We start from the raw sequence: 13,094 nt of genomic DNA, 5'->3' as shown, positions 1-13,094 counted from the left end.
TAATACATTTAATGGGGTTATTGCATTGTGGGGCAGTTAATAATAAATTTTAACCTTACAGTCAGTTTCTGTTATAATTATTCCAAGTTATTCTAATAATGTGTAATTGTATAACTTTAAAATGAGTATTCTGAAGCCATTTTGTTAGAATTATTGATATAATGTCGGTAAATTTTCTGAAAATTCCTTGTAATGCCTTCAACAGTTATGCACTATCAAAGATTTTTATTTCTTGTTAGTTGTGATCAAATTATATTTGTGTATTCTGAATGAAATTAAAATCAATCATTTAGGGAGAGGAGGAATAAAGTGTGTATATATGTATATATATATGTGTGTGTGTGTGTGTGTGTAATATAGCAGACTTAAATGTATTGTTTTAGAAATATTGATGATGTACTCGTTGATTCATAATGAATAGCAAATTTGACAGTCAAGGCAAATTAAATATTCATTTTTAATTTCAGTGGACATTTGTGACTACAGATAATTGGCACTCTAATCGTGCATATTTCCAGAATATTTACATTTTTGATACTGTTGCTATAAGAAGAAAGCAATCTTAGTGGCAACAGTAGTAGAAGCAAAGTGCATAGCAATTCCGTATGGTACCTTAGTGTAAGGGAAAGGTTTTAGTTTAACCTCTTCCAGGGGGCTGGGACACATATGTCCCGCACGTTCTCTAATTTAAATGCGTCTCAAGAAATTTCAGTAAAGTAAGGAGATTTAAAATTTACTCCTTAATATGGATTAGGAAGTGCAAGACCCTGTCTATTTGTTTTTCTGTTCCTTTCAGTTAAAATAAGTGACTAAATGGCCAAAATTGATTTGAAATTGGCCTCTATAGCCCACGGGAAAAGGTTAAATTCTGAATTAGCTGCATTGTAATCATTATGTAAAACTCATGAGATATGGATTAATCTAGAAATGATGCAGTTGAGAAAAAGTTATTACTGTTAACCCTTTGCGACACGCATATTTAAAATATATTTTAATCTTAAAAAAAAAAAAAAAAAAAAAATGCCTTAGAATAAGTCAGATGGACTTACTTAAGTGCCTTTAAGGCCTGAAAAAAATTCTGCGCTTTTATTTTTTACGGTGGAAGGTGGGATACCATTTGTCCCACCATGCAACTAGCACATGTCTTATAGCATATTGGTGTATAGCAGGGAAAAAAATCATATGTGGAATGAATAAACAAAATAAAGCATGCATTCTAAAATATTCATAATAAACACACTAAAATGCATTTTGTACTTATTGCATATATGCATGACTTGTAAAATTTTGCATATGCGCATTTTGCATATAGTATATATTTAATATTTTTAAATTTTAGGAACAAAAGAAAATATTTTCTTGAATATTGTTTTAAGATTAAAATTTGATACTCGTACATATGATACTAAATAAAATATTAAAATTGGCACTTGATTCAAAAACATTTATAAATGATTAAAATTGAAAAAAGTCATTTTTCATGAAACTTTGAAAAACATGTTGTTTCATTCTTTTGTAAGCATAAAGGCACTTCACATGTTTCACACATCCAAAATGTTTGTCGTTCTTCTTTCGATATGCTGCAATATGCACATCTTCTGCTCGTTCTCTTTGACATTTTATTTACATTTTTTAGTCTCTTTTCTGGTTGTACGAACGGGTTTTTAGTTTTCATTTGAACTGGGGATTTCAGTTTTTTTTTCAGCTCTTTCTTGCCTGCAAGTGCCATTAGACCTTCTGTAACTGGGAGAAGAAAATCTTTCATTATTTTTACATCATGATCAGGTTCGCGAACAAACTTGAATAAATGTGTTTACTATACTCGCATCTAAAAAGTAAAAAAAAAATCATGTGCCGCCATTTTCTTGCTTTTGCGGTCTATTTCATATAGTCCTTTCAGTTGATCAATCAGTCGACATATTCCATATTCTTATTGTATGAAATAATGCTGTTTGGGCACAGTACCCTTTTTTTTTTTTTTTTTTTTTTTTTTTTGTCTTTCCATCTCGTTCTTTTCTATTAATTTCTTTCATTTCAGTTGCCTTTTCCGAGCAAAACAGGATAGAAATGGGTCTTTTATCCTTCCATTTTATGCAATAAATTGAATCATCGCTAACTGAAAAGTCTATATATTCTCTTGACATAAATTTGTCTTTTAAATTTTTGGGTAGATACTTCCGATCCATATTTACAGTGCCACATGCATAGATGGGTCTGTGTCTTTAAAAAGCGAAACAAATTATAACTACTTCCCTTTCTTCTTCAGCAATAACTTCAACCTCAGTTATTCTATCCTGGATTTCAATTTCATCTGAATCAGAACTGACATCTGAAGCAGAGTCTCAATCGGATGGCAATTCAGCAAAAAGATCCAAAGCTTCCTGAGTTGTTAATTTTTTTCTAGACATTTTAGCACATCAGATCATACAACGGATGTAAAAGTGCGAGCAATCACGAAAAAAGTAGATGCAAAAAAGAAAAGAAAAGATAATCGTGAGTGCTGCCATCTATTGAGCGGAAATTCAAGTGTGTGGTGGGACAAATTTTAACCCACTTATTTCAACTGCAAAATTAATATTATAAAATATTGAACGCAATTAAGATTTTTGAAAATAAAATACCTTTGAATATTAAAAAGAATCATACATATCATAAATTGTATACCAAAATTTTTAAAATATTGAAAAATGCGAGATACACGGATATCACTCTTGTGATCCTATTTTGAATATTTTTTGCTTATAAACTTAAGCCCTGGTATAGTAGTAACATCTACTGAGAAAAATAATAACTAAAATAGATTATTTTTAAAAGATTAGAAAACTTCTAACGGAAATTGCTAACTGAGAAAATAAATATTAATTAGGTGGGACATATATTGACCCATCATGCCGCAAAGGGTTAAGAGAGAGGGGAAATACTCTTATTAAAATGAAGAATAAAGGGGCTATTGCAAAATTAAAATTAGTAGTTTGCTTTCATATTTTTATCTTACATGTGTGTATATATAAATATGTGTAGCAAGTATTTATACATGTATAAATTCTCTAGGTTAAATGAAATAGCTGTTCTATGTGCTGAACTTACTGCAAAGTGTTGTCCCTTGAGTGCAGAATGGCTTGGTGTACTGAAATCATTATGCTGGTCTTCAAACCACAGCTGTGGATTCATAGATGTGCTCACTCAAGTTGATGTAAAATTTAATTTCTATATTCTGAATTCAGTATTTCAGTTTATAAACATTTAATGGTTTAAATGTTGTAAAAGTTTATGGCTTCTAAATTTTGTGAGTAATTTGTAATATCATTTTGTCCTCTACGGCAATTTTGTGTTAGGGCTTCTTAAACAAAGACTTTATACATCACAATATCATGTATCATATTTTGTGTAGAGAACAGCTTAATTTTTAATGTTGAAGTTACAATGAGAAAAACACAATGAATTTCCGTATATTGTCGTTTTACGGAAAGCTCATCACAATCAAGACTGGGTTACACTTTTAATTTCTAAAATTAAAAGTGCTGGCACTCTGTTGAAGGCCTTCAGGAAAAAGGAATAAAATAGCTAAAAAATTAAATTATTAACAATTAAAATAATTAAAATTCAATAAAATGTAGAGAGATAAACAAAACTATAATAAATTAAAATTAATTTCACCCCGCCCCCCAAAAAAGCAGAGCTGCACTGTAGCTGAATGAAAGCCCTAATTTTACACTAGTGAAATAAATTAAGAGAATTTGCATATTTTATTGAATTGCATGAAAAGAACTGAACTGAAAGGCAAAACCACTGCTTCTAGATAAAAATGCAAATCTTGTATGGCAAACAGAAAAACAGGCTTTATAAACGCATGGAGGGTAAGAGGAATTGCATTCGCTAGCACACTTCAGCGAATTTCTTGGGTGTTATGTTGATATGTTGCAGCAATTAGTTAAATTCACTTTGGAACAGTAAAAATGAGTAACCACCAATGTTTAGATGATGGAATGAGTGGCGAATTGTGGGGAGGCTAGAGGCAGGCCAGTTGCAGAGAGTTTAATTTAACACCTAGCTTCGTGTGTAACCTATGGAAACAGCTCCAGGATACTGAATCCATCAAGCGAAAGCCTGGGCAAGGATCACTATTTGTCTATTTTTTAGCAAGGTGTAACAGAGGGGCTACAGCTTCTCAGCTCTCTCGGGACTTCTATGCAGCCACAGGAACCCGTGTAACAAGGATGACTGTTTCGAAAAGACTGAATGAGAAAGGGTGTTTTTCCAGAAGACCGGCTGTTTGCGTCCCACTCGCGTCTATGGACAGGAGAGTCCGATTAGCATGGTGCAGGCAGCATAGTGATTGAAGTACGGAGCAATGGGCGACCGTTCTGTTCACCAGTGAGTCCTGTTTTAGCTTAAACACCAATTCTCGGCATACTTTCATATGGAGAGAGCCAGGGACCCCCTACCTACCTTCCAATGTCTACGAAATCAACAATTATGGTGGTGGCAGTGTAATGGTCTGGGCAGGCATCAAGTTTGATAGCTGCACACATCTCCATCACATCTGTCTTTGACAGAGGCTCTGTGACTGGTGTGAGGTATAGGGATAAGGTCTTGGAGCCCTATGTTTGCCTTTTCCAGGATGCAGTGGGCCCCGAGTTCATCTTGCAGGAGTATAACATGAGGCCACATAGAGCTCTTCTGGTTGACGAATTTCTCGAGAGTGAGGATATTCGCCAAATGGATTGACCAACCAGGTATCCAGACCTCAACTGTATAGGACATGTCTGGGATGCTCTGGAGAGGGCAATTGCAACTTGTAACCCCCTCCAAGAACCATCCAGGAACTGAAGACAGCATTGCTGAATGAGTGGGACCAGTTGCCACAGACACTGATAAACTGCCTTATTTTCAGTATGACATCATGCTGCGAGGCCTGTATGGCTGTAAGAGGGAACCATACCCCCTATTAACCAATTTATTTTGTCTTTTGCAATCATTGTTTCAGACCTTCAGATTCCCATGAGTGTTACACACGAACATGTGTGTCTGTTACAACTGTTGAATATTTATTTTGTTTGTATTATATCAACCTATGTTCACACCAAATTTCATTAAAATCTGCCCAGCAAGTCTGGAGATCGTAGATCAAATATGAAAATTCTCTTAATTTATTTCACCATTGTATAGTATAATGTTCTATTTCAAGAGACGATAGAAACAAATGGTTCATTCTTTTTATAGTACATGAATGGGAAAAGGTAAAACAATTAAAATGTCATTAACAGGAAGGAGGATATGCTAGAAATAGTACGTGAATGTGGAAGAATATTTTAATGGAACAGTATAGGATGGAATATAAAACAGATTCTGGCACTTACTGATCACAATCCTCTGTTGATGTAATTCTAGTAATCAAGAAAATATCATGAAGAAAAAAATGCCTCTGTATCCGAGGGTTGATGTGTAAGCTGATTACAAATGCAATGTTGTGTATAAATGATCATTTTCATCCTCCATGTAAAGTTACGTTATTCCAAAAAATCTGCAGATGTTCTTTTTCCATGGCAAGTCACTGTATTTGAGTCATTTATTGTAATATTTTACTATTTTCTGTTGTAACTGGTAACACATTTAAGAACATATAAGCAACAGTTCACCTTTTCTCTTTCTAATGTAAATCTTGAATAATTAAAACCGCCTATACTGAATCAAAAGCTGCAGTAGCAGGATCATTTCAAGTACATTTGGAAATAAAAATTGTACCATTCTCCAACAAACTCTAATAATTGTATTGCACTTCCTGGAAAATAAGGTTTTAACATGGGTGGGGACTTTTCTTTTCTTAAGAGTCTCAGCCTATGTGTAAGGTTTGTTTCACAGAGAAAGCTAGACATGCATTTAGAAGTTAGAATCAGTTTTTGAGAATTATTAATAAAATAAAATTTTATGAAACTAAGATAATTTTATCAGTAGAAGTGTATTGATTTAGACAATGCCAAATGGCAATGCCAATAACTTTCCTTTCGATGTTTAGATGCAGCTTGAATGCTGCTAATCAGATTCTAGATTAGATTAATTTGTTTTGGTTTTCTAATAAATTTCCTTTTAAACTAGATTGAATGCTGATTTAAGATAAGAAAGAATGGCACTAACGCGCATGTGGAAATTTAGATGTGGCATTTAAACTCATCGTAGAACTTCGTTAGACATACTGTGCCATTATTGTCCATTTGGTTGCTAGGCACAAAATTATACTTTCAATTCTTCGATTTGATGCTTACTTTGTCTTCCAGATTTATGTTAGTTCACTACAAATCAGTCGAAATTGGCTATATGTGGATATTGTTTACTTCAATTTATTTAGATAAGTACTTAACTTCTTGTTTTAGTTCATCAAATGTAAGTTGCATTTTATTTGAATTCTTTGATCTGCTTGTTAATAATATTGAGTGAAATAATATATCTTAACAAGAAAAGAACTGCTGTACCTTCTCTAACAACATAAATGTTTAAAAAAATTTTAAATGCTATTCAAGATCCTCTCAATTTCCGAATCTTTAGATGAATTTCTTGAACAATTAATAGCGTAACGAAATTTACTCAATCAGTTGGATAGTGCTACTGAAAAACTATTAAGTTAAAATGGAATGAAAAAAAGTTAAAAATTGAAGCCTCACAGGATTATTAAGATAAAATAATAATATGGAAATGCAGAGCTTCTAAACAATTAAAAGAGCTTTCAGGAAATTCAGATTCTAGTATGAGTTCGATTAGTAATGAGATTAACGAATCAACCGCTATTTGTGCAGCAAATACTGTTAAGTTTTCGAAACTTAACAATAAACAAATTTTTTAGTGATTCAAATAACTGGCAGAAATTTTGGAGGCAGTATGAAGCAGTTATTCATAACAGTGAGTCATTATCAAAGGTAAATAAATTTAATTATTTACCTTTGATAATGACTCACTGTTGTTGTTAGATGAGGTAACCTATAATGCAGTTTCTGGACTTATAGAGTTAGCTTACAAATGAGAGTTAGTGACTCAGCATGATGATAATAGATACATAACAGTTATACTTAACATGTGACATTAAAGATATCCTTTATTAATTTTGCCAGTAATAATATGAGAAGTAATAATATTATTAATAAGTACATATGATATTTTTAAATTTATCAATGCATTATAAACACTGGTCTGATGCAATTTAGAAAGGTAAATACACTTGTGCTAAATAAATAAGCAACAAATGCTAAAAGAAAAGGTATGAATGTGATAAGAAAATTAAAACATAAAGTTTACGTATGAGGTAGAGGTTGCATTGCCAAATACAAATTGGCAATCAAAATTAGCATAAAACGCAATCCTACAGTCACAGCACAACACATTTAAAAGAGGCATGGGAACCAGTGTATCAGTTTGCAAGCAGCAATAGTGGCACATGCTTGTAGGCTTGTACATGGCACTTTGCCTAATTAGAGATTGATAGCATTTTGTAATTGAATAAAATGTTTTAATTTCTTATGTTGAAGGCAAAGATATGCGTCAGATTTTGTGTACAAAATACTTTATTTTTTGAATCTTTCATAATTTTAAATGTAAGTTTTTGATACTGATGGTGATATCAAAGAAGATGACTGTTTTTATAATTTTAGGGCAGATTTCTCCCCTCCCCCATTCACATGGCATTTCTACCATGAACTGTGCTTTGTATACAATCAACTATCTGGAAATTTCACATACTCAGAATTAAGCTTATCCCAAGCATTCCAAATAGTCGAGCTTTTACTATATATAAACAAACCATATTTTGGGTGATTTCAAGAACACTGGATTTATCACTTCACATTCTTTCTTTTTTGCTTGAAATTTAATTGCTTAATTTTTGCTTTTTAATTTACATAATTGAATAAGTTTATTTATGTTAAAATGTGTTTTAAGGCTACATTAATTTTATATAATGGATAAAATTACTGTCATTTACAATGAGTACTGTTTAATGTTAAATTTGAATAAAAATGAGCCTAGCTTAAGATGTGCTGGCATATTAAATATATTGAGCTTCTGTACTGAAACTGATGCTAAATGGAGATGAATTTTACCAATTGTTACAGATCATGCTGGCTTGCATTTTCTCTATGTAATTCTTCAATTTTTTTTAATAAAATAGTTGACAAACACAATATGTATGCATAATGATATATTTGTTATGTTTGGGAGTAATTTTAATTCAGTTTTAAAATAAATTTTTGTAAAAATATAATTATTTTTATAACCAATTTATAGTTAATAGGTTATCTTTTATACATCTATTTCAGGTATATAAATGAAGTTAAATGAAAGTAAATAAGTCTGTGACAAAAGTGGAAAACACGGCAGGGTATCAAGGGGCAAAATGGGCAGCCACCACAGAAATTTTGAGCTTTTAAATCAGCGTCATTTTTTATGTAATTAGAAGGAAGGGGGAGAAATGAATAATTACTTTCCGTGATAGTTTTCTAATGGTAAAATTTCTGGGAACATAATGTTGCTTTATTGCTATTATTATTTATTAGATATTTTTAATATTTTTTAGTAGAGGCTTTCACTTTAAATTTTGAGTGTTATAGTAATAAAATATTAAAGAAATAAGTAAAAATCAGAAATTTAACTCTCTTGCCATTTTTAGAATGAAAGGGGAAACCATAATATTAAAAGAAAGTATTGTTATTACTTAAATTATTACATATATATACAATTAATTAAAATTATATACAGATCATATTTAAACATTAAAAATCGTGTTACAGGTTTGTGATTTGTCAGTTCATGATAATCTGGCAGTCCTGACATCAATTCTTGTAGCACGTCGATGTTTCCCACTGCCGGATTTTGTGGCTCATGTTGCTATACCATCTATTCTTGCTGCATGTCCGAGTAAGTATCGAAATTTTTAAGCAAAATGCGTAGAAAAATAACTTGGTTTTGTGCATGTTTAATCAGTTAAATTTATCATTTTTTGGAAATGAAACAGTGTGCTGTAACTTTTTATAAGACTAATAATTTCTGATAATTTGACATTACCTCTTCATTATCTTATCATCACTTTAATGCGATTTCTTCAATCATTTTTACATAACTGAAGTTTTTCCAAATATTCATAATATGAGACTCTTAAGTGGTGCACACTCTAAGTGGTCTAAGTAATGCAAATGTGATTTTAAATAAATGAAGTTTGATAAAGTCTCAGAATGGTATTAATAATTAGATTTTTTTTTTTTTTTTTTTTTTTTTTTTTAAGGTTTAGTTTAACAAATCAAATATTAAGAAAACTTCAAATATACATTGCTGTATGCTGTCTCTTTAACATTGTCTAGTTAATACTTATAAAATGAGCCCAAAAGGTTGTTAGTCTTGAACGGAATTTGGCAGTGTCTCACTTTAAATGCCTGAATCATTTTTCAAGTTGTTGCCATGGAATATTTTCACCCTGTATTACATTTAAAGATATTAAATAATGAAGAATCTGCATGAATGTATGCCTGTTTCTCGTACTATGGAAAACAACGGTACCCTAGGGCCATCAAGTTTTGAATAACGTAATCCTCCACCTGAACACGTGCACCTGGAAGCTTGAATTTTATGAAACATTAATGAATTTTTAACAAAATCAATGATTTGAAATGGTAAGCAGCAGTGGCAACGTTATATGTATTAACCCTTTCAGGACGGGCGTCCCATATACGCATTCCCTAAGAACGTCTCTTACAACCATGCATCCCATCCACGCATCAGTAAAGATCGCATTCAGAGGACAGGTGATGCGTATACGCATTTTAAGGTGGAACGTTTTTCTGAAGGCCACTAGATGGTATCCTGTGTCCATTACTTTTGAAATGAACACAGTTTTAGGTTCCTGACCTTGAGTTTGATATATTCTGCTTGCTTTGGTATTTTACTCATCAGCTGTTCGAGGGTGGGGGGGCAGAGGGAAAGCGTAAACAGAGGTGGGCTCTTTAAATCGCTGCATACTAATGAAAACATTCTCGTATCTGATTTATATACAATTCCTTTTTTTTATTCTGTTTTTTCCTCTACTATGTACGGTCTTTTAGGGTTGCTGTGCGGAGTTTTTTTTATGTTTTGCATTGCCTTCAGATATATTTCCGTTCCTTCTTTTTTTATTTAGAAAAGCCTCACCTCCAGTCTATTATGGCGGGAAGGCGCTATTTATTAGAGGAAGAATACCCTTGTATGGTTAGAGAACCATTTAACTAACGCAAATGAGAATACTGATTCATTTTCTAAAGAGTAAAAAAGTGATACTTTTTCTAAGAGTTACAATGTGATACTTCTCTGTGCTTCGAGATTTACCACACTCGTTTCCATTTTAAATTTTTTTACTTACTGTAAATAGTCTTTATTGTGTTCTTTTTATTAATTTTAAACTTTATTAATGGATTTTATCAATTAAAACTTTGGAATAATTTGAATAGCGCTTCCGAAAATTATTTTAGAAGATAAGCAATTTTTTAAGTATATTTTCATGTAAAATAAAGTAACAAATTTTTTAAGGGCTAATTTTAACATATATAAGAGTTCAAGTAATAATCTAAAAGGATACCAAAAATTACAATGCTAGAAGCGAAACTTTTGTTTTTCTGATTTTTGTTATAAAATTAGGCTTAGCGATGCAAAACCTCCGTCTTGTACGGTGACTGCCATCGATTCTCTTCTGTCCTGCACGAGCATCTTAAACAAAGGTGCACCGTTGCGAAAAGGTTAAAACATTGTTGCTTTCAACGCGCGAGACTGTTCTATTGGAAATTCTAAAGATATGTGCTGCTTTTAAATATTTTGTGATTTTACTATTCAGCTGAATTTTATGTGGCTTAAGTGCAAATAGCATGATATTTAATTAATAAATTTAACACACAAAATGTTAATAACTAAAAGACAAAAAAAAAAAAAAAGTTTTGCAAACGATCTTACTAAAAAAACTGTATATTTATGTGATAACTGACTGAGAAGAGACTGAAGAAAATAGAAGAATGTATCCCAACACTTACTACTACTTTGGGAATTCTAAACACATGCTGCTTTTAAAATTTTTGTAATTTTGTCACCAAAATGTACATGGCATAAGTACAAAGAAACTTATGTTTAATAGTAAAGCTAAAAAGAAATGGGTTAGCAGAAGTGAGCACAACAGCAGACTTGAAGACTGTGAGCTCAGCGTGAGCTTAGAAAAACCTTATTAAATCCTTTTGGGTGACCTTTAAAATCTGAGCCCTTTCAGATTTTTTTCATTATTATTTTTTAATTTAAGGCTTCATATTTATTTCTTATCAGAGAGTTCAAGAATTTGCATTATTTAGCCTTATTTTCTATCAAGTGAAGAAAAATAAATGAAATAATATGTATAAATTATGCATAATGAAAAATTGTTTTGCATTAATTTAGTTTTTCTCTGGCAAGGAAGTTTAAGAAAGATTACAAGATTAAGCATCTCTTAAATGATTGGGTATAGTCTAATGCTTCAGTTTTATGAAATGAATCACATAAGATAGACTAGGAAAGTTTTGACCACATATCACCTTTACCATTTACCTTTTAAATATTTATTATGGCTTTTTATACAGTATTATGCTAGTTATTATTGCTATTTAATTTTTAGACATTGCAAAATAATTTAACTTTTAATTCATTGCAGGTTAAAAAGATAGCATTTTAAGATGCTTTTTATTTTGTGTTTGTTGTTAATAAACAGGAAGTAAAAAACTGTGCTGTTACTCATTTAAAGGTATCATTTAAGTATTGTGCTTTTAATTTAATACACTTCAAAAATGTTTTCATTGGTATTTAATTTTTTTAACATTATTGTAGAAGATTAAGAATTTGGATTGTATTATAATTATATTGTTGAGTGCAGATGAGTTTTTAATGGATTGAATGCACACAGAACCAATGATAGCTTAATAAAATTTATTTTCCCAAAAGAAGTACTTTACAGTTTTGGTACTTTCCACGAAAGTATTCATGTAGCTCTTCTCAGTATCACAGAGACTTAAACTTCTAAGAGCACTAACCGCAATGCAGTGCAAAGTACTTCTATAAGGCAAAGCTTCTCAACTCTCCGAAGTCAACTCTGAACTAATTACTGAGACCTGATGCTGTCTCTGGTCTTATATAGTTTTCTCCCCACTACCGAGAAATCTCTAGTACCTTCCACGTTTTGAAATTACTAGAAGGCATATACAGTTAGTTATCTATGAAGGCTGGATATGTGGTTACAGTTACATATAGAGATCAATTGCAATTATTCAATTACAGTTATACACCGACCAAATGTTGCCAAGTTTGGAGACTCTTGGCAATTTCTGAGCAATTTTAGTAACAAAAATTAGTCACCAAAATCATCACCAGTTTGACCACATCTCAACACGTTAGCAAGATAGCCATTTTCCTCAATATTAAATAGATTTGCCCTTGGAATCTTATTTTTCCAATAGAGCTTCCTCTCTTTCAAGCATTTAATGTTAAATTATACAAAAAATACTACAGTTTCGCATATAATTTCATTAAAATTACTCCATATATGCAAAATCCGTAACAATATCATTAGCCTTCTTTTTAGAATTATGTCAGCAGCAATTTGTTTAGATACATTAAATCGTGTTTGATGATATATTCATTGTGTAGTTATGCTTAATTCTACATATTAAGAAGCTTTGCAGTTTTACAAAATAAAAATCTTCTAAAGCCTGGATATGTTATTTTTAAAAATATCAGGTATCCTATAAGGAAGGAAGGTATTTCATTTAATGCTTTTAGTAATATTTTAAATTGGTTGGTCCCCTTTTCTGTTTCAGCTGGTGGTGGAGATCCAGATGCTGAATCAGGGGCAAGGCTTACTTGTCATATACTTCGCCGTTTATTTAAGAAAGCATATTCACCACCAGGTGTCTATCATGTTGGTAATGCTCCAAGTGTTCCTGCATCTGGCAGCACTAGGAGACATATGTATTGTATAAAATATCCATGTGACCGTCATTTACTCTCTGCCATCCACTCTGGAATGAGAGTAGAAGCCATCTCAGCAGTTCTAAAGGCGTTATTGGTTTTAGGTA

General features: G+C 31.7%; 1 protein-coding gene across 5 annotated transcripts in view; it reads left to right on the top strand.

Moving 5' to 3' along the window:
• Nucleotides 1-13,094, top strand: part of kto (mediator complex subunit kohtalo) — a 230,910-nt gene that overhangs the window by 136,120 nt on the left and 81,696 nt on the right. For all 5 annotated transcript variants that reach the window (XM_085819429.1, XM_085819431.1, XM_085819430.1 and 2 more), the window contains exons 22-24: nucleotides 3,052-3,193; nucleotides 8,775-8,901; nucleotides 12,837-13,091. In XM_085819429.1, the coding sequence (XP_085675555.1) occupies nucleotides 3,052-3,193; nucleotides 8,775-8,901; nucleotides 12,837-13,091 (524 nt within the window). The remainder of the gene's footprint in view (nucleotides 1-3,051; nucleotides 3,194-8,774; nucleotides 8,902-12,836; nucleotides 13,092-13,094) is intronic.

Source organism: Stegodyphus dumicola, chromosome 6 (assembly GCF_044657685.1).
Source record: "Stegodyphus dumicola isolate Sdum_Otavi_A_Nest chromosome 6, ASM4465768v1".
Classification (NCBI taxonomy): Eukaryota; Metazoa; Arthropoda; class Arachnida; order Araneae; family Eresidae; genus Stegodyphus; species Stegodyphus dumicola.
Note: the sequence above shows the minus strand (reverse complement) of the source record. Positions and strands in the feature narration are given on the sequence as shown.